Source organism: Anopheles coustani, chromosome 2, assembly GCF_943734705.1.
Source record: "Anopheles coustani chromosome 2, idAnoCousDA_361_x.2, whole genome shotgun sequence".
Lineage (NCBI taxonomy): Eukaryota > Metazoa > Arthropoda > Insecta > Diptera > Culicidae > Anopheles > Anopheles coustani.
In genome coordinates this window covers 41,004,455-41,025,802 of record NC_071289.1, presented here as the reverse complement: position 1 = coordinate 41,025,802, position 21,348 = coordinate 41,004,455, and the positions used below count along the sequence as shown (strand labels likewise).

At 43.6% G+C, this 21,348-nt stretch overlaps 3 protein-coding genes across 4 annotated transcripts; 1 reads left to right on the top strand and 2 right to left on the bottom strand.

Moving 5' to 3' along the window:
- Nucleotides 1–8,097, bottom strand: LOC131263188 (nuclear pore complex protein Nup205). The gene is made up of 6 exons (XM_058265351.1): nt 7,957–8,097; nt 4,703–7,842; nt 2,908–4,223; nt 748–2,138; nt 482–658; nt 1–411 (listed from the first exon to the last, which is right to left on the bottom strand). The coding sequence occupies exons 1-6, from the start codon at nt 7,964–7,966 to the stop codon at nt 209–211; spliced, it is 6,237 nt and encodes a 2,078-aa protein (XP_058121334.1). The 5' UTR covers nt 7,967–8,097; the 3' UTR covers nt 1–208.
- A 1,546-nt stretch (nt 8,098–9,643) lies between these two features.
- Nucleotides 9,644–17,125, bottom strand: LOC131262277 (telomere zinc finger-associated protein-like). The gene is made up of 5 exons (XM_058264244.1): nt 17,114–17,125; nt 15,910–15,965; nt 10,134–11,252; nt 9,925–10,070; nt 9,644–9,855 (listed from the first exon to the last, which is right to left on the bottom strand). Exons 2-5 carry the CDS (start codon nt 15,928–15,930, stop codon nt 9,813–9,815), a joined length of 1,329 nt encoding a protein of 442 aa, XP_058120227.1. The 5' UTR covers nt 15,931–15,965; nt 17,114–17,125; the 3' UTR covers nt 9,644–9,812.
- A 110-nt stretch (nt 17,126–17,235) lies between these two features.
- LOC131262278 (zinc finger and BTB domain-containing protein 17-like) lies at nt 17,236–18,923 on the top strand. Of its 2 annotated transcripts, none has more exons than XM_058264245.1 (4): nt 17,236–17,494; nt 17,569–18,543; nt 18,623–18,768; nt 18,836–18,923. In XM_058264245.1, exons 1-4 carry the CDS (start codon nt 17,363–17,365, stop codon nt 18,876–18,878), a joined length of 1,296 nt encoding a protein of 431 aa, XP_058120228.1. In that variant the 5' UTR covers nt 17,236–17,362; the 3' UTR covers nt 18,879–18,923. The 2 variants fall into 2 exon arrangements, with proteins under 2 accessions (XP_058120228.1, XP_058120229.1); XM_058264246.1 differs by having other exon boundaries at nt 17,546–18,543.
- The last annotated feature ends 2,425 nt before the right edge of the window (nt 18,924–21,348 follow it).

Below are 21,348 nucleotides of genomic sequence, written 5' to 3'. Positions count from 1 at the left end.
TATCTCTTATAAACAATGGCAGTTTTATTTAGAACGTAATACATTATCATTCATGATCGTAACACTCGTTTCGCTTTTTATCCTATAGGCTTTAGGTTTGTTATAGACACTCTACCATTCTATTACCACAAAAAAACCGGTCAACTGGAACATGTTTTTCCAGTAATAAGTTTCCCACATGAGTCGAACACTGCACATCACCGTATCATCACTTTAACGGCACGAACTGTATCGACTGTTTGATTCGTCTGATAAAGGCAGCCACGAATCCCTTCTCCGCTTGCTTCTGGTCAATTTCGATCAATTGCTTGCAGAATGTCTCATTAAATACACCGATTAGCGCTTTCTTGAGCGCCACAATGTCCTCGTTCGATACGCTGAAACTAGACTCTTGTTTGTCCGCTCGGAAATCTGCAAGAACAGAAGAAAGTAAAAATTAAAAAAAACGCCATTTCCGTAGTTGAAAAGTGGGTGCACTCACTGTGGCCCGAGTAGGTCGAGCTGCCGATGCGTGTATTGACTGGCATTAAGCGAAGCATAAAAAAGTCCAGGTGGGCCCACAGAATGTAGAGATAGTGCTCGATAATAAATACGATTCGCTGCAATTCGTCCTGCTTCTCATTGACGCGCTCCGTCAGCATGCTGTGTTGCAATTGAACTGGAATATGGAACAAGAATTCCACCGGAATCAGAAATCAGAGAAGTGTATATGCAATTGCAATATAGCAGAGGATGAACTAAACTTACTGTTTTTGTCTAAATCGATGCTTGGCAGTGAGTTGCGCTGTTGCTGCAAACTTTCCAGCACATTGCGCTCGTGGTTGTAAAACTCCACCGCACAGCGAAGCTGTGTTATGACGACGTACAGACTGTGCGGTACGTCGGAGGAGGAAGCTTCCGTGGCGGATCGAAGAGCATCCGGTCGCGGTGGTGCCGGCACCATTGCCGACGCTCCCTCGCTTCCAGTGTAGTGCGGCGAAAAAAGTACGTTGATCGTCCGATGGTCGACCACGTGGTTCGAAATGCAGTTGCGCACGTACAGCGCAAGGTTTGCCGCAACCTCGAGGAAGTACTTCAGATGTTGCGACCGATGTTTCTGATCGTTTCCATTGACGCCGTTGTTGAGCGTTGCGTTAACGCTGCTACTGATACCAATACCGACGCCTCCACTACCGTACGGTTGCGCCAGCATGCTGCTCTGGTGTAGATCCTTTAGCGTCTGCTCGGACACGATAAAGCGCGGCAGCAACGCCAGCATGAACTTTTGAAACCGGAACATCTGCTGACTGTAGGCTTGGTTTGCATTCGGGTCGGTCAGTTCGTAGATTTCCTGGTTGGCGGCACGCGCGATCAAATTCGTTACACCCGCTAGCTCCTTCAGCAGACCCAAATTCATCAACGGCGAGCCGACGCGTAGCACCGTCTCGATCATGTCGCTGTGCGAGAGGAAAAAGTGTATGATCTGGCTGAGGGCGGAGTTGTTTTCCTGCCCCAGCGTGGATAGGATCGCATCGCAAAGGTTGAGAGCGGGAAACAGAATCTGCTGGAATCGCACCTCGACCGGGGGAATGAAGGACGACGAGAGTGTCGCCGAGGCGGCTGCAGCCGCCGCCGCCATGGCTGAGGCGTACGTGTGCTGCTGTGAATTGCCGTGCATAAGTTGCACGTCCGGATGCATGTCGTACACCTTCATGCTTCCAAGCACTCCGAGGATACGCTCTTCGAGGAGCAACCTGGCACCTACCTGACACCGTGCGAGACGGCTTAGTAGGGCCATCTTCGACTCGTACACATACAGTGCCCGAAAGCTGCTCGGGGTGGTTTGCAGTATTCGGCAGAGGTCACCGTCGTTCTTCAGGAGACTGTTGACGATATGTGACAGATAGCCGTGACGCGCGACAAACTCCACTATGTTCACCGAGGAATCCATGCTGAGTAGCATGTCGAGACAGGACATGGCAAGCATCTTGCAGATATCGTGACCTGTTGTGCAGTCTTGGCAGATTACGTTGATCAAGTTATCTCCGAACGAGTTAAAAATGTCCATTATCATCTTGAGCTGCTTTGAGTCCTCCGTTTCCGCGTTGTACAGTTTTCGACTGGTGCCGGTAATTGTTGTATTTAAAAATGATCCATTCCTGAAACAAAATAACAAAAGCTTATTCATTACACTCTTTCACGAAAGGTAAGGATTATCAACCTACTTATTGTTATTGTTTTGTTAAGACAGAAAAACCTTTAAGCTTTCAAATAAAGAATAATTCAAGGCCACAGATAAATTGTGGTATAGAAAGAAACAATAGAATTCTATTCACGGAACTAACCGACAATTCAAACCATAAACCGGCACAAAATGTTTAATCACCACGAGGAAAAAGGACCACGAGAAAAGCAAAAAACTTATCTATTGTAGAACTTTCCAAACTCATACCAAAATATTGTACAATGTAGAATTTGGCTGCTCAGCCTTATTGTTCAAAGGCATATTGTATTGTTTAACGTGACTGCATTTGAAAAGATTCCCTAACTTTTATGGGGTTAAGATAATGTTATGCTTTGTTAAGAATGTATTCTAAAGTTTGCGGATGCTTTGCGCATAATTGGCGATGCTTCAATAGACTGTATAATTACTGTTATTTGTTAATGCAAATAAAATCAAATCAAATTCAAGTTAATTTAAATTAAAAATTGTAAACTAAGGAATAAAATCTAAATTTTCAAGATAGAAATTTGCTGATAAATAATCACAACAATATTGGTAACAAGAAGCGCACCCTCGACGGCATGTATTCGAATCCTGAAAGAAACTGACTCGTTCCTAGTACGAACTGAACTGACTATTCATAGATACAAAGGAAAAAAAGTCAGTTTTCCTATTCATAGCTACAATACTAATGTAATACTTACTCGTCGTTGTCTTTCTGCAACTTCCGACTGCGCTCCAAACCCTCCTGATTCCCCTTGATGATGTACATGTAGTTGAGCAGCGCAACGTATAGGTTCATCTTTAACTGGGGTGACCCATCGCTACTGATCAGCAGCCAATCGAGGATGTTTTTGAGGATAAACTTCAAACTCAACGCATTCGCCCGCTCGAGGTAGCTGTATGTTGTCCCCGGTTGCTGATGATGTAGGCCGGACACGTTCAACTCCTCGTTCGGTCCACCACCAACGAGCGATCCGCCACCACCGCCGATGCTCCCATTCGCGGTGCGCTTCGACGAGAGCACTTGCAGTGACATTTGCTCGGACTTTAGCATGAAGCAGCTGCGCAGGTTCACCATCAGCAGCGAAATCGTGCTGGAGGCAATGATGGCCAGCTCAGCCATGACCTGGTTCGGCAGGGCCTTGCTGAGCAGAATCTGCAGGATCTCGGTGATGATGATCTGTTTCGTCTCGAGCGACATGATCAGCGTCGGCGTGACGCTAACGAGTACCTCCGCCACCTGACCCCAGGCGTCCAGGAACTTGGTCGTGGCGTTACACAAGCTTCGCTGAGCGTTCAGCTGAACCACGTACTGGAGGACCGTGCGAATTTCTTGCACGATGTGAGCCCGCTGACCCGACGCGAGCGTATGTATCGAGTCGAGTTCGTCGCGCAGAATGGAGTGCAGCTTTCGCGTATCGATCAACCGCATCCGGCTGTCCGGGTAGACACTCACCTCGCAGTGCTGCAACAGATCGTGTAAACCCGGCCCGTTGAAGTAGTTCCAGCTCGGTTCCTCGAGCGACTTTATTTCAAAGTTCACACAGTCCAGCAGCATGCAGAGAAGCCGTTTGGCCGTTTCGCTCGACTCTTTCGCCACCACGGTCATCGCGGACAGGTCCGCATTCGAGTTGAGCGATTGGTTTACGGTGGTGGTATTGGTGTAAAAATTGCCCGCTCCAGCCGATTCCGCTTCAACCGCGGGTGCGTTGATTGTTTTTAGCAATATTTTGCAGATCGTTTCGAACTGGGTCGCTTGGCTCCGTTCGCTCGTGAGCTTCAGCTCGATCACGATCGATTTTAGCAGGAACGTCATCTGGTTCAGCTGGTACGGGTTTTTAGCGTTCGGGAAGGGCAAGGCGGCCGTATGCCTACACAGGAAGTCCTGACAGGAGCGCAAAAAGCGCAGAAACACTTCCGAGGTGTGGAAGTTGCGGCAAATGTGGTACAGTAAACGGTACGCATACTCCATCAATTTGCTATAGCTCGTCGAAAGACTACTGCCGGACTTGATATTCTGTTACACGGAGAAGAGAAATTAAGAAAAACGTTAATAAAACCCTCATACAGTGTTTTTTATGGCATTAGATAGTGATTAAATCCTCTAGATACTTTCACTGCACCAAATTGCATTTAGATAATAGAATAATAAATGTTGTGCTCTTGAATCTATCTGAATAATGATGCAAAAAATGAATTAGCAGGGACAAAAAAATTACTAAGCTCATAGAAACTGTATAATGTTTCAGATTTAAATTAATCTCTTTGCAATGAATCTGAAACTTTGAAAGAGGGATTCATGAATCTTCAAATATTCGCGTAGTATTTTTATCACCAAATCCATGCTTACATGCAGTATAATGAGGCTAACAATATTCATGAATGTTTTTGGATTATAACGATTCATGAATCACTTCGAATGTAAGTTAGGAGATTCATTAATGTCTAAAGATTAGAATTTCTACTATACTATAAATATGCATCGGTGTAAATTACCTCCAAATGTTTATCTAGTAGGGTGATGAGCGACTTGGAGCAGTTGCTAGGGAAGTTCATAATTCCTGGCTGCTGAAGGTTCGTCAGATGAAGATCCTTGCTCAGGTCGAACCCGAGTAAATAGTGCGCCAAATTCGGAGTCACCGGCTGCTGCAGACATTCCTGAATCAGGTGGAGCACGGCACTCTTGATACAGAGCGTCACGTACGTTTCGTGAGATCCCCGCTGCTGCTGCTGTTGACCGCTGCCGGTCGCGTCATCTTCCGCCAGTATTGTTTTGCTGTTCAACGTCGTGTGCAGTGTATGGGGCGCTATCGTAGGTGCCTCGGGTTCCTCAGAAACGTTCAGATCCGCCTCCAAACACTCGACGAAGCCCTGCCTTATTTCGTTCTTCAGTGACTCGCTCTGGGTGACGAGGCTTAGGATGAGCTGGTTTACGTCCGGCTGCGCCATGATGATCGTGAGGATGCGCAGCGCGACGAGACTGTTCTCCGGCAGCCAGGTGCTGTAGGTGATGTGCTTCATGATGTTGAGCATATGGTCCGCCTTACCGCTGCGAGGATTCATGCCGAGCAGCAGTTTGCTCAAGCCGACCAAAATGACCGGATTGGGTGAATTGAGGTGTACATTGAAAAAGTCCTCCTGCAGGTTGAGCGCTCGAACGATGATCTGCAAGCATAGCAGCGAAGATGCTTCGAGGGCACTCTTGCCCGGAAAGGGCGCGTACGCATCGAAGCACGAGACCGACTCGTCCAGGATGTGCAAGATGAGGCGTAACAGCTCGGACTTGGTGTTAAGATTGAGCAGTATGCGGTAATCGGCCGGCTGTCCCCTGCTCTGCTGCTCCTTTGTCAACGCTGGCGAGTTACAGTTGAATTGCTTCACAAACATATGCACAATCAGAAGACATTTCTGTGCCAGCTGCCACTTCTCCGCTGGATTCTTGTAGTTTCGGTTGAACAGCCGCAACAGCACCGTATCGACGACGTACGAAAGGTACGGATGGACGCCGGGCGCTCGTGTACCTTCACCCAAGTTATCCGGCACGGCGGTGCGCATCAGTGAGTAGAGGAAGTCGAGCATCGCTTGGGTGAGCGGAAACGTTTCGTTGCGGCTCTCGACCTCCTCCAGCTCGGACTTGACGCCGCGCGTCAGAAAGTTGCTCGTCGACGGCACGGTGCTGATGATTTGCGAGTCCTCCAGATTGTGCCACAGCTGGATGGCGTTTTCGTAGCAGCCAGCCAGTGACGCGAGCGTGTGTACGATCTCTGCCTTCAGCTGAATGGGTACGGAGCAACTTATCAACCCGACCAGTACGTTAAGCGGCAGCCAGGAGACGTGCTCGCACAGAGCAACCCGGGCCAACTCGTCGTGCTTGGCGACCGCCTGTACAACCTGCAGTACGGCCTGCAACCCTAGGATCTCCTGTGGGCTGATGCTCTTGCTAATCATCCGGTTTCGATAGACGGTCTCAGAGTGGGGATTTTGCTCCTGCCGCAGGTTTTGGTAGTACGCGATGAGCGAGTTGAAGAAGTGTTCCCACGAGATGGTGTTGCTTCCCGAGTAGGCACTACCCTGCTTAAGCAGGTTGAACGCACTGCGGGCGGACTGCGCGTTGCAGCTCAGTCCGGCGAGCATTTTGAGGTACGGCACAAAAAGCGTCGGTGGCAACAGTTCCCCCGCAAGTCGTATGAACTTGAACAGGCAGACCGATCGTGACGAGGAACGTGGTTGCAGCGTATGGCTTAGCTCCGTTGGCCCCCAATAATCTACGCTCAGGTGCAGCGCGAGTCGATCGTTGCCGTAGAACTTACCCACCGAAAGCAGCAACATTTCAAAGTTACGGCATAGGTTCGCCGGTGGCTCAATGCCCTGCTGTTGATAGAGCTGTACCGTGCGCGCCGTCTCATCCGCTCGGCCTCGCAGTTCCGTGACCTTCGAGTGCATCAGCTCGATAAAGTCCGTGTACAGCGTGTGGATGCGACGGTAGAAAAATTCCGTCTCGAAGATAAGCTCCGACTCGAGGAACGTGTAGTACAGGAAATCGAACACCTTCCCCTGCAGGGCCCCGTTGACGAGCAGCTCATCTTGGTCGATGAATTTGGCCATATCTTGGACTAGTGTTTGCGGTGCCAGACGGAGCGTTGCTATCGATAGCCCGAATGCAAACAGTGAGAGCGCATGCAGGCCATCGTTTTCCCATCCATTCGAAAGGGCATCGAGAAGGAAGTCAAAGTACAGCTCATCTTTTATCATTGGAAGTTGTTTAACGAGATCCTCTCCGTCTTCCCGCCGTTGCAGGACGCTCAGATCCAGGGCGTACAGCAGACTCATCTGTAGCGTCACGGTTACATCGTCAATGCCACCACCCGATTCAGCGAACTTGTAGCCCCGAAGGTACTGGATAAGTTTCATCGTAGCATTCCGTGGCAAACCGGCCTGTGCAGCACAGAAATAGACGCACTGCGCCAGTAGAAGCCGTATTTCCTCGAACAAATCCAGCACCTGCCGGTGATGCTTCGGTGGTCCGAGGGCACGGTTTGTCGTGAGCACGTCCAATTCCTTCGTAATGTCCAGCTGCTGCAAAAGATCAATAATTCGCTCCAGCACACCATCGGCTACGAGTCCATCGGTGAACGTGGTGATGATCTGGGTAACGTCCGGCGTCGCATCCGTACACCAAGACACGCCGGCTCGGGATTTGAACAACTGCTTCAGGCTTGCCACGAGCGACTTGCGTCCATCGTAGTACAGTAAAACAGCCACCAAACCACGCGTCAACCCGGGGTGATTGACAGTTTGCTGCTGCGATGTGCACAGGAGCTCCAGTGCGACGTACTCGTTTACGTCGAACATATCCGAAATAATAATACTCTCGTCGACGAGCTCCTTCGACAGCATTGTGTGACCAAAGTCGGGCAGCGTTATGCCATCGGTGATGCCTTGTTTAATCGCTTCCCGGCATTTGGCATTCTTGGGCGGGTTTTTCAGCAGAGAGATAAAGTTCTGCTTGTGTTTCCGTAGTAGCCCCTCCAGGCTGACGGCGTGCGTCGTGTCGGCGAAGTCATTGGGCGGTAGAAGGTAGTTTTCTATGTTGTTCAACAGATACTTGTACGGCGTCCACAAATCGTCGGGTGTAGCTGAACGGAACGAACGGATCACAAATATATATGGTTTACGTTTGATGCACTTCCTAACCTCACAATGCCGGCCGCTACCGTCGTCGGTGAGCAGCGGAACGTTTTTCAACTTACCATCAGCCATAGTTTTACGACACACAATTACTTGTAAGCGACGATTTGCAGACTATGATTTTAACTGAAATATTAGAATACCAAACTGTTTCTCAATTGCATCAAGCGTCTACCATCAGGAGCACACCAGGCACAAACAAGCGGTAAAAGATACGACTGTTTTTCGCTGAAGCGCCGTTTTTGATGACAGAACTTGTATACTAGTGGTGGAAAAGTCAAATCCATGTAGGGGTATTCAAATCATCCAAATCAAATCCGGTCTGTGATCCGGATCTCCGAATCCGAATCCGTTCCTTCAACCCATGCATCTATTTTGGCTCTTCTTTGGAAAATCTCAAATGAGGCCTCATCATCTTCGCGTCGACATATTTTTCCACGTTTGAGCCTGAAAGTCTATTGCATAACTTTCAGGCGCAAACATGGAAAAATATTAAAAAAGGTTAAAATATTCAATCTGAATTGATGTCCATCTATTGGATAACTTTCAGGTGCAAACGGAAAAAATAACGACGATGCGGGGCTCATTTCGGATTTTACCAAAATAAAAATTAATAAAAGTTGAAATTTCTGGGAAAATTATAGGTAAAATCCCAAATGAAGCCCCCCGGTAAAAGAGTAAATGAGGCCCCGGGCTAGATTCTCCTCTTCCTGCTGGTTCACATTAAGCGCCTGAAGCTATGCAAAGCGCGACACATGCATTCGTTTCGAATTTTTGAACGCTAACGGTTCGCGTAAAAGAACATAACGGTTTAAACTAATCACCCAGTGGAGGTTTAATGCGGGTCAATATACTTTTACATGTTAAGTTACTAGTAAGTAAACTATACCACACATGATGGACAGCATGAAACAATGAGTTTAGCCGAAGAAATGATTTGGAAACGGCGGCGCGCCCGCAGCGAGCGAAGCGAGCGGACTGCGCTAGGTCTACCGAAAAAGAGAGTTTGTTATAGTTTTGAGAAATAAGGGGGGCCCGTGGGCCCCCCTCATACCGCACCATTAGGTTGATTGCGTAGCCGAAATTAACGGTACACACTACGGTTCAAATACTCGTAGGTTGAATTTAACGAATTAATGTATCACCAATTGCATACATTCAGTTTAAACGTCCACAAGAGGTGTACCCACGATCGAAAAAATGGCGGCCGGGGCCTCATTTACTCTTTTACCAGCCCCCCTGCCGAAATCGCTGTCGTGGCTACACCATTTGTGAGCGGATGCACCTAAAGGGTATGCAATGGGTGAAACAAATGCCGTTGTGTGAACCGTTTGAATTGAATGTCTCGTTAAATGAAAGATTATGGTTATACTGAAAAGGATGTACAACATGAACTCCCTCATGCATTACTTGCATGAGGTTATGAAAATTCGGCTACGCAATGAAACTAGGGGTGTGGTATGAGGGGGGCCCACGGGCCCCCCTTATTTCACAAGTTTACAACAAACTCCCTTTTTCGGTAGACCTAGCGCAGTCCGCTCGCTGCGCTCGCTGCGGGCGCGCCGCCGTTTCAAACTCATTTCTTCAGTCGGACTAATTGGTTTATGATGTCCATCTTGCTCAGTTTAACCGATTAGTTCAAATCATTACAGCTTCTAACGGAAAATCAACGGTTCAAATATTCAAACTGAATTGATGTACTACCTATTGCATAACTTTCAGGCGCAAACGTGGAAAAAATTAAGACGATGCGGCGCCGGGAGGGCTTCATTTGGGATTTTACCAAATTATATCCACTACCGTTTTGATTTTCAGTTGATCTATGCTTTATTGATAGACATAATTCCAGCAATTGCGGAAAGCAATAACAGAGCTTAGCAAAGTTCTCTTTTCGTCACACTGCGAAAATTCAGCACGTTTATGATGCATGATAGAGTGTTTTGTGTTTTTCAAGAGTTGCTCTGTAAAACAAAATGGTAAATCATTTGCTGCGGTAGATACATTTGAAAAAACTGATAGATAAAACTTACGTTGTTTTGAAGAGCTTATCGCAATCTGGACACGGGTGTGATGTTAATGAGTGTGTTTTAAGATGTTTCTTGTATCCATCCCAAGACTTCAGTTTCCGGTGGCATATTTTACATTCGTGAAGGGCACTCTTCCGATGAGAATTTACCTAAAATTTTTTTTTTTCATTAAAGCAATATCCAATGAAATTGTAAAAACTGTAAGAACATACCACATGATAGTAATGACTATTACGATTGGTAAATCCTTTACCGCAATGCTCACAGCTATAAGTAATATTTTTCTTATGTGACGTGTTTATGTGTAGCAACACTTCGAATTTTCGTACAAATCCTTTCGGACAATGTGGACATGAGAATTTCTTAGTTTTGATATGACTCATTTTCATATGGTTGTTTAAATCCCGTTGCAAAATACCGCAAATGAAACATAGTTGCTTTTCATTAGATTTTAAACCTTTCTCTTTTTGGCACGCACTTGATGCTTTGGAATGTTTGTTTCCCACAACTTCCTTGTACAGAGAAACAACTGAATCATCAGAATCAGAGCCGTCAGGCAGCATTGCATTTGATTCCACCATATTGCTTTCGATAACGGTTTGTGTCTCTTCGCATGCTACACTGGACGTCCGAAAATATCCACTCTCTTCGGTGGGGCATTTTGCGCTTTCAGCACTTTCGGTTTCGATCACCGATATTTCCTGCATAGCTTCGCCAAACAAAGAAGTCACGGAATAATCGGAATCATTGCCATCCAATGGTTCTATGTTGGATTCTTCGGCCTGCCGGTTAATTTTACACTCCATTTCAGCACTTGAAATATTCGTCAGACTACCGTTCATGTTATTTCTGGAAGAATTACATATGCTCTCGGGATATGACTGGGAACCATCTGCATTGTTTGTAGGTTTCTCTGTCGTTTTGATGTGGAGAGATGGTATAATTTCGGAGTCGCTGTCGTCTAGTACTACAATTTCATTATCATATTGAGATGGCCCCATTGTGTGTTCGTTGATAGTATCGGTATATAACTTCGAACCAACTGCATTGTTTGTAGATTTCCCTGTCGGTCCGATGTGAAGCGAAGGCATAGGATCGGGTTTGCTATCGTGAGATGGCCCAGTTATGTGTGCGTTGATTATATCGATTGGGGAAATAACAGATCTTGTTTCCAGATTATTCAAATCATCCAGCATATTAGTCTTGAGCATTTCAACAACCCTTTTGAACGTGTTATTACTCTTCATGCACGCGCGCCGAAATTGGATGGAGCTGGTGATTGTGGTGCGACATTTATCGCAAATAACGTACGGCAGTCTAACGCATGATATCTATAAAAAAAGCAAACACAAACATGATAACGTTACCTGTTAATGGTTAAGAAATAACTAGAAAACTAACCTGTATACCGGTGTAAAGTATCACATCCTGAATTGAGAAGAGAGTGGCGGTAGCTTCCCGCAAAGTTATCAATCCTTCTTGGCCTAAGCAAAAGCGACATATTTTTTCTATAACTGTAACTCGTCTCTCCATTGAACTGTATGCAGGAAAATTAAGTACGCTTAAAATTCACTCCTTTTTTTAAATAACAATACCACACGTACGAACCAGTGAGTTGTTTTCCTCTATGTTGCAGTGATGTTGAGCGCCGATAATAAAACGTCAGCACCGCGCATTGTTGACCAAATATTCAAGGAGTGTAGAAATGACCAGGTAGCATAATTTTGAACAGGGTTGAGCAAACGTTTCGCAAATGAAACAAAACCTGAATATATCCTTACACGGGGTCCACACTGCAGTGCGACGTCCCGTTTCAAAAGTAACCCAGTTTCGGCAGAACAATCGCGCAAGCCAAGCGCGACAGAGGTAGGGGAGTATGAGGGAATTTATATCACTCGGGGTCCACACTACAGCGCGACGTCCCGTCACGAAACGTGACTCGGGGTCCACACTGCAGCGCGACGTCCCGTTTCAAAAGTAGCCCAGTTTCGGCAGAACAATCGCGCAAGTCAAGCGCGACAGAGGTAGGAGAGTATGTGGAAATATGTATCACATTGGGGCGCAAACTCGGCTAAAATTTTTTATTGAATTTTGAGGTAGTAATGCATGATATTTGTTTAGCTGCGTATTTTATGCACCCTGAGTGAGTTTGGCGCTTCCACATTTGAAATTCACTGAGAAAACTAACTTAAACAAACAACGACGACATTTTGGCCCGCCGTAGAAGGTATATATTTCCACATCATCTCCTACTTGTTGAAGAGCAGTTTGTTTACGTTTCGGCACCCGAAAAAACTTTGGTAAAACTATCAATTAAAACGGAGTTTGATTACTGAATTAGATTTGTGAAGGCTAGAAATAAGTGATAAAACGAAAAATCCGATGTTTCGTGAAGAATATTGCTCGTTTTGTACGCGTTTGTGTTTCGGCTTGTTTACGTTTTGTCCAGCTGTCGGTTTGTTTACGTTTCGAATTGACATTTGACAAGAGCTAGCGCGACGTCGCGTTTTTCGCTGTTTCTACACTAGCGTGATTTGTGCGACATTTTTTTTGTATGGAGTTCGGCCGCCTGTCAGGCGACGTCGCGTTTCGTGACGGGACGTCGCGCTGTAGTGTGGTCCCCGAGTGACGTCGCGTTACAGACGGCTGAACTCCATATAAAAAAAATGTCGCACAAATCGCGCTAGACGATGCTAGTGTAGAAACAGCGAAAAACGCGACGTCGCGCTAGCTCTTGTCAAATGTCAATTCGAAACGTAAACAAACCGACAGCTGGACAAAACGTAAACAAGCCGAAACACAAACGCGTACAAAACGAGCAATATTCTTCACGAAACATAGGATTTTTCGTTGCACTACTTATTTCTAGCCTTCACAAATGTAATTCAGTTATCAAACTCAGTTTTAATTGATATTTTTTCCAAAGTTTTTTCGGGTGCCGAAACGTAAACAAACTGCTCTTCAACAAGTAGGAGAAGACGGAGAAATATATACCTTCTACGGTGGGGCAAAATAAAGTCGTTGTCTGTTTAAGTTTGTTTTCTCAGTGGATTTCAAATGTAAAAGCGCCAAACTCACTCAGGGTGCATAAAATACGCAGCTAAATAAATATCATGCATTACTACCTCAAAATTCATCAAAAAAATTTAGCCGACTTTGCGCCCCAATGTGATACATATTTCCACATACTCCCCTACCTCTGTCGCGCTTGGCTTGCGCGATTGTTCTGCCGAAACTGGGCTACTTTTGAAACGGGACGGGGGGTCCACACTGCAGCGCGACGTCCCGTTTCAAAGTAGCCCAGTTTCGGCAGTACAATCGCGCAAGCCAAGCGCGACAGAAGTAGGGGATTATGTGGAAATATGTAACACATTGGGGCGCAAACTCGGCGAAAATTTGTTGTTGAATTTTGAGGTAGTAATGCATGATATTTGTTAGGCTATGTATTTTATGCACCCTGAGTGAGTTTGGCGCTTCTATACAGTCTGTTCCCGAGTTACGCGGTTTTTGCGTTCCACAGAAATCCGCGTATCTCGAATTTCCGCGTATCTCGAATATTGCTTGACACATAGTTTATACTAGGAGTTAGGAGATCGAGCTCTTGTGTACATGTATCATAGAATATTCAAAATTTTTCTTTGTCCATTAATATGAATGCAATGCAAGCGTATTCAAACTACATAAATTGCAGCAAACGAAATAAAAAGCGTAAGTTATGCAAATGTGTAATTTACACATTTATTCGTGTGGTTGTAGATCTCAGGAATTTAAATCGATGTAATAAACCCAATCTACTGTCAAATTTTGAAAACCGCGTATCTCCGAATCCGCGTAAGTCGAGAACCGCGTAACTCGAGAACAGACTGTATTTGAAATTCACTGAGAAAACAAACTTAACCTTCAGATCTACAACCGCCTACCTGGGTAAGTTTTCCCCTTTTATTTTGCAATTACTTCGAATTGAACGGTTATATCGACTCGAAATTCCTGGAATGCCTCAAGCAACATGTTCTCTATCATTCTGCCGAAAACCGACTTTTTATTTTTATTCTAAGTATTTTTTTACACCATTTTTCGATTTATACCCCTTAAATCTACAACCGCCTACCCGGGTAAATCATACGTTTTGTACGAGAGTTTATATTTTTCTGTACCAAGACAAACCACCAGTAGGTGAATGGAGGTGCCCCTCGGGTTTTTCTTTTTATATTTATATTGAAAACAATCCAAATTTATCTAAGACATACTATGAAAGACTGTTTCACTCCTCGAACTCCTCGAACAATTAGTAATGAGATAAACTCGAAGACGATCTACAAATATGCAAATTATGCTATATTTTGGACCACACAGCGGCATCGAAAGCATTTTAGGTGAACTTTCATCATTTGCTACACAAAATAATAATTTTTTAATTGCAAGAAAATCATGATGCAACGGGTTGAATTAAATACAAAAGAAACTGTTATCGTTTGAAACAAAACGATCGAATTTATGTGTATGAGCTAAGTTTTAAAATGTTAAGGCTTAAATATCAGATGTAACAATGTATAATGAAGAATTTCCTCCAGATATGCCACTGAATTTACTGAGGAACATGAACATTTCCAAAACGTAAAATTTAATAGAAAAATATTTCTACATCGTTGAAATTTCAATTTATAAGCAAAAATGTTGAAGGCACCAAGAAGTTACTTCACCAGAAACTTAAGACGGGTAAACAAACACAATAACTTATTGAAAATGTATGGTTTACAGAGTTGGCGATTGTAGATCCATGGGATAAAATATATTTGAATGAAAAAATTACTTACTTATCAAATTTTTAATATTATTATTTGAATGGGATGTGTTAGAAAACATTCTTAAGTATCATTACTGAACATTTCAACTCACTACGGCATCTAGAACAAAAGATATTAGCTTTGAAGCACAGCAAAATGCAAACCCCCATACAAAACGTATGGCCTACCCGGGTAGGCGGTCGTATGTTAACGTAGGTATTTTTGGTCGTAGACCTGAAGGTTAAACGGACAATGACGATATTTTGCCTCGCCGTAGGAGGTATATATTTCTTCGTCATCTCCTACTTATTATACTTATACGACCGCATGCGGTTGCGCAAAGCTGTGACCACAGGTTGAACACCTCATCCTACCAAGGTTACTCCCAAGGTTGGTTTATGTGGAGCGATTTGACAGATAAGCATAGAGCCATCTTGGAATGTATGATACCCAAAAAAAACATTCGTAATGAACTTTGAACTCAATTCTGTAACAAAAAACAGCTAAACCAGGATATAAAACACATTTATACTGATCGACTGCTACCAACCATATGATTCCTGTATCAGAAAAACTATTTTATTGGAACTTTAAGGCAAACACCTATCTTTGTATCTACAACACCCGGCAATTCTAACCTCAAAATAGGTTCTTTATTATGGTTATGGTCATCACTACGAACAAGGTAAAGAGACATGAAAAGCTGTGTGACCCAACCTCTAGTTCTAGTAATCTTGGATCCTACTGATATTCTATGAGGTCACCTTTGTTTTTAATGAGGCTTGACAATCTTGTCTTTGGATTCGATTATAGAATGTAAATAAAACATTCGTTGTTGGCACATGTTGCGATGAATAGATATAAAACAGTTTTGTTCAGTTAAATACTCGTACGGAAAATAAGGTGTGTGCGATATTGTCGGTCATGGCAACAAGAATCGAAGAAATACAAAGGCTTTGTCGCTTTTGTTTACGCCAAGAAGGACTAATGGATTTGCGTGAAGCTCTAACTACTGGTTTCTCGGTCGAGGATGTGACATATCATACCGGCATTTTGGTCAGTCTATTATTCCGTGGTTAATTGATTGAGAAGCATATTAATCGTATTATTGATACTTTTAGAATGCCGGAAAGGATAAACTACCATTGTCTATTTGTTACCAGTGCATGGGAGCAATAAAATACTCGGCCAACTTTCGACGTACCTGCTTGCGAACTGATATCATCTTCCAAAAGATCTTAGCGGTACTCTTGGCAAGTCCTAGAATGAAAGTAATCAAAATTAACGTTAAGGTAGCTGATTCTTCGGAAACAATTGAAAGCGGTAGCCAACACAGTGAAACTGAAGCAATAGCTTGGAGTGAAGCTAAAGCAACAGCAGTGGCATTAGATTCCGATGATTCTATTACCATCGATTATGATAACATTATACAAAATGAGGAGAATTTGACGTTGAAGTCCGTATCAAGTACTAGTTTAGCACCAAACCACCAACCTGCACTTACAACCAACAAGCGACCTGAAAGATTGCGGAACAATAATTTTGTTAGCGACGAAAATGCAAAAGATGCTGTTAATGGTTCAGTATGGCTGAACCAAACATCACCAGATGGCAATACATCAGACGACTCTTTACCTTCTCTTTACGAAGCCGCTATGCAAACAGCAACAGCTGTTCCGGTAGATAAAAAGAACAGAATCACCTCTAGAAGGAAAGCAAGAAAAAAGTGTGAACATGACCAACTGTGTCCACTATGCGGTGTTCTGTCACGTAATATAATCAACCATTTGAAAAGGACACACCGAAAAGAAAGGCAATACAGTTGTCCTAATTGTCCGCAAAAATTCACAGAGTCATACTTTCTCAAAAGACATATGAATACTTGGCACGATAAACGCGTAATTTTAACCTGTGAACAGTGCGGAAAAGGTTTCACCAACCGTAACAGTCATTTTTACCACATGGTAAGAAGAATCGATTTGGTTTCTAATAAGTAAAGCTAATTTAATAGCGAATTTACATGGTTTCAGAAAAACTCGCACGGAAAGAGCAATGTTTACGAATGCAAAACATGCCACAGAAAGTTCAAATCTATTGATGGATACAGAAAACATCTAAAAGAACATTCGTTAACAGCTTATCCTTGTTCGCATTGTGATAAGCTTTTTAAGACGATGTAAGACTCGAGTCTTCTTTGATCTCTTTTGGTCAAAAGAAAAGATCTTTTCTTTGTTGTTTTGTAAACCAAGAATAAATTGAAATATTTTTTTTTTCTTTCAGGGCGACATTTGAGAAACACGAACAACGATATCATGCTTCGTAAAGCAGTGCATAAGAACACTATGCTCGCATACATTGCTAATAATCCAATAAACCAATAAACATTTCCATAAATCGATCATTTTTACCTCTATTGTCACTTTCCCTCAAATAAGTTGTGTATACGCAGCTTAATATTGATTGAGATTTTTTTCAACATTTTGACAATTCGTCGTTTTGTCAAACATTGTTGATGGTAAACAAATCTCTTGTGTCGTTGATATGATTGTTTGTGCTATCCTTTTTACCTGTACGGTTCTAGTTATTAAAATCATTGAGAGAATTTATCTCAATACAATCTACTTAAAGTAGTAAGAAAGAAAGTACATTTTACTTCTATGGCGTTCAGTGTGATTAGATTAGGAAAAATTTGCCGCTTTTGCTTACGCCGGGATGGGTTGATGGATTTACGGAAAGCAACAAGTTCTGACTTTACTGTACAGGACGTTCTACATTATACTGGCATACAGGTTGGCGCTTGCCGTTGGGGTTGCTTAGCGTGGCTGTTGAAATCCTTACAGCTCTATTTCCTTATGTTTTGCAGTTCTCGGAAGCAGAAACCACTGCAGCATATGCTATTTGCCTTGAATGCTGTATAACGATAAAGAATTCGGTTAGTTATCGGCGCAACTGTTTGAATAACGATGTAACATTCAAAAGGCTTATTGCTGTACTCGATAAGAGTGGTCCAGACAAACACCTCCAAGACCAAGGAAAAACAATGAGCTGTTCAATCCAAATGGATAGCATAAGCCAACATAGCAAAAATGCATATAAGCCGGAAAATGCGTGTGATGATGCGGGCGTTGTTACACTGGACGATTCCGACTCAAATGACTCTATACTATCTCTCCATGGGGAAAGTTTGCAAGTAACGCCCAAGGGTGCAATTGCTTGCGAATTGTATGCTGTCGACGAACAATGTGCTTCAGGAAACATTATTACAAAAGAGTTCCCGAACATGGTAAACGAGAATAATTATATTCAATTTAGCGATTCTGATGATTCGATGCCTTCTCTCTACGGCGAAGCTATGTCAGAAGCCTTAAGTGATAAACTGTTAGCCGATTCAAGTGTACATCGTTTAAAACATTCTACCGAAGATAGTGGAATAAGGGAGACCCCGACGAGCGTCGTTGAAGAGACTGAACGAGTCATTGTGCCTAATCCAGTAGAACATAATCAAGTTTCATCGGATGGCAATGCATCTGATGATTCCATGCGTTCGCTATATGAGGAAGTTATGGAGGGTACAGAAAAAGCGAAAGCGAAGCCGAACTTAGATAATATATCTCATCTGTGTCCCATATGTGGGCTTCAGTTCCGCGAATTAACGAACCACTTAAATAGGTCGCATAATCATGAAAAAAATTTCGCTTGTACACATTGTCCAAAAAAGTTTAAAGATAACTTTACTCGCAAACTACACATCAATACATGGCACGAGAAGCGCATAATTCTCACATGCGAACACTGCGGACAAGGATTCACTAATCATAGCAGTCACTTTTATCATATAGTAAGTACTTATGTTTGAACTTTTATCACGCTAATCTCCGTTATTCTTAAATATTGTCCGCCATAATTCACACTTTCAGAAAAATTCCCACGGGAAAAGCGACGTATATGAGTGCGAAACATGCCACAGGAAGTTCAAATCTATTGATGGATATAACAAACATCTAAAACAACATTCGTTAACAGTACATTCTTGCCCGCATTGCGATAAGCTGTTTAAGACGACGTAAGAAATATTTTAATCGTGGAACTTGACATCAATTGTGATAAAAACGTTAAATCTTTTGTTACAGGACGACACTTGAGAAACATCAACGACGATATCATGCTGCGTGAAAAAAACATAGATTTTTGTTTATAAAAAACATTTATTTAAGCGTGTACAAAATTTTTCTTACATACTATTTAATCATTTTACATGTTGGACGGGAAACAGAGGATTTTTTTTACATACACATTGATTTACAAGGAACATGACATGGATGAATGGTACCCTGGAGCAACTTGTTGTAGTCGCGTCTGCAGGATGTCCCACGCTAACACAACTTGCTGCTAACTGGGTATGCTGCAAACTTGTGCTCCATGGTCAACAACAGCGGTTGGTGTGTCGGCTCTGCCGGCTCGGAAAAGAAGCTCCCCGTGTAATATCTTTCCCTTTGCCAGCAAGTACAGGGCGGAACGTTGTGCTGACGTCAGCCTCCTGCAGTTAGTCGGGAGGGTTCCCAGCATTAGTGATATGCTCGGACCTGATCACCAAACAACCCTGCTTCGCAAGGTACCTGTTGGTTAGCAGCGCTTGTGTGGTGATAATGGGGATGTGAAGGTTTAGACCACAGCGGTCTAGTGGCAACGCTAGTCCTGCTGCCGAGGGCCACATACCGACGATCCCATCCTGGGGAGCAGGAAGGTGTTAAGCAGCAGCACCTTCTGAGCCAGATTCAAGTCTCTCACACGATGAAGCCAGACTAACTGCTGGAACTTTTGGATCACCACGTCTCAGTTGTAGGTCATGGCCTCGCGGATTTTATTGGAGAACATTGGATCGCGAGAAGCCGGAGGCGCTCCTCGGTGTGTAGCCATGGGACGTGGATCCTCGTTTCGTGCTTAGTAGTAAGGGGATGAAGGTAAAGGACAAACAGATGCATGGAAATAAGATCGCCTTGTATGACGGAACTTTGGATAAGGAAGGAAGAGAATGACCTGAGAAGCCCAACAAGCCGGGGATTGAATTCCAGGGAGGTCATGGTCGTCCGCAGGAATTCTCGGTCGACGCGGTCAAACGCCTGCGGGAGGTCGAAAGAAACGATCTAGTCACTGTTCTTCCTCCTCTTCAGATCCAGAATTTTCTCCTTAACCGAGAGAACAGCTTGAAAAATGTTTTGCAACTGCATTTTTGGGCTGGGGAAATTATCTGCCACTTGGCCATGATGATGCCATCGACCCGTAACTTCAAAATTCTCACCAACATCTTAAAATCTGTGTGAAAAAGAGAAATCGCACGAAAAGAGGGCATTGCAGTCCCAGTTCCCATCTTTCTCCCAAGAGCTTGCCACATTCGTCGCATTTGAGTGTACTCAGTGGATGTTCTTTCAAGTGTGTTTTTTATCAGTCCGCCCCGGTGGCAAAATCAGCATACTTTCTCATTCTGTTCAATTGACAATTGATTCCGCCAGAATGAGAAAGCATGCTGATTTTGCCACCGGGGCGTTACGTGATTTGTACGACCCTGGTGGCAGCGGGAACTCAAAATTCCATGTCACGTCTACGTTTCTCCCGTCTCCATCCGTTTCCACCCCTAATTGGCCCACACTTTTCAAACGATGTGCAACACCGTTGATAACCTCAGCAGGCCATCCTACTCCCACCTTCGACCCCGGACTTTCGTACTCACTCTTTTGGGACTTAGTCAATTTTTGAAATAGTTTTCATTTTTGCAAAACTTAAAGAAATAATGTCGATTTGATCAATGACCTTGTTGGTCATTCAAACTTAGTTGGTTCAATTTCAAACTTATTATAAAACTAATCAGATTAAACGTACTTAAAAAGCATATCCATAATGCACTTGATATGATTTCAGCACATTTTACAACGTAAATAAACATAGAAAAGAGATTATGCTTTCGATTCCATCGTTTTCAATATGATTTCCATCCATTTATTTGAAAATAAACATTATAACCAAATTCACACTTCGACCAGATTTTCAATCACTCCATGCCAAGCCAAACAGTCTTCATTATTATGGGATTTGGTTGTTCCATGGACAAAATTATTGCGGGTGGAAAAATTATTTTTGTCACCGATTTTTCATGCAATTGTTGAACAGGCGAAACCTCAACCACGTACAAAAAAACATTATCAAATTTAAAAAATTTTAGGGCAGATAAATTTTCGTCTCACGCGTTTTTTGTTCAACGATCACACTTATTTTTGACCACCATAGTCTCAAACCCAAGCTCACAGTCAAGCTGTCAGGGGAGCGTTCAGTGATGGCAGCCGCCGGGACCGCTTCGTACGCGTCGAGTGCAGTGATAATAAAGTGCGTAAAATAGTGATGTTTTCAGTGTTATTTAGTGAACTTTACAGATAAGACTGAAGATATTGTGTATGTGTTTCGTCTACGGCTCATATTCAGCCCAAAAATGGAAAATGTAGTGTTGTTTACATCGCTACTCTTCCGCATGGAGAGGTACTGCTGCTGCTGGCGTCCGATCCGATCTCGCAGAATTCATCGATGGAAAACAAAACAAGATGAGTATTTCATCACTTATTGCCTATAAACACCAATAATAACTGATTTCCTC

Excerpts from the sequence above, each read along its gene's own strand:
- LOC131263188 (XM_058265351.1), bottom strand. Across the intron at positions 659-747 it reads CATCGATTTAGACAAAAACA|TTCAATTGCAACACAGCATG; the intron begins GTAAGTTTAGTT and ends TCCATATTCCAG. Across the intron at positions 412-481 it reads CTCGACCTACTCGGGCCACA|ATTTCCGAGCGGACAAACAA; the intron begins GTGAGTGCACCC and ends CTGTTCTTGCAG.
- LOC131262277 (XM_058264244.1), bottom strand. The coding sequence starts at position 15,930 with ATGATATCAGTTCGCAAGCAG. Across the intron at positions 11,253-15,909 it reads TGATATCAGTTCGCAAGCAG|ATATCATGCGTTAGACTGCC; the intron begins GTACGTCGAAAG and ends CTTTTTTTATAG. Across the intron at positions 10,071-10,133 it reads ATAGTCATTACTATCATGTG|GTAAATTCTCATCGGAAGAG; the intron begins GTATGTTCTTAC and ends AAAAAATTTTAG.
- LOC131262278 (XM_058264245.1), top strand. The coding sequence starts at position 17,363 with ATGGCGTTCAGTGTGATTAGATTAGGAAAAATTTGCCGCTTTTGCTTA. Across the intron at positions 17,495-17,568 it reads TACATTATACTGGCATACAG|TTCTCGGAAGCAGAAACCAC; the intron begins GTTGGCGCTTGC and ends TATGTTTTGCAG. Across the intron at positions 18,769-18,835 it reads GATAAGCTGTTTAAGACGAC|GACGACACTTGAGAAACATC; the intron begins GTAAGAAATATT and ends CTTTTGTTACAG.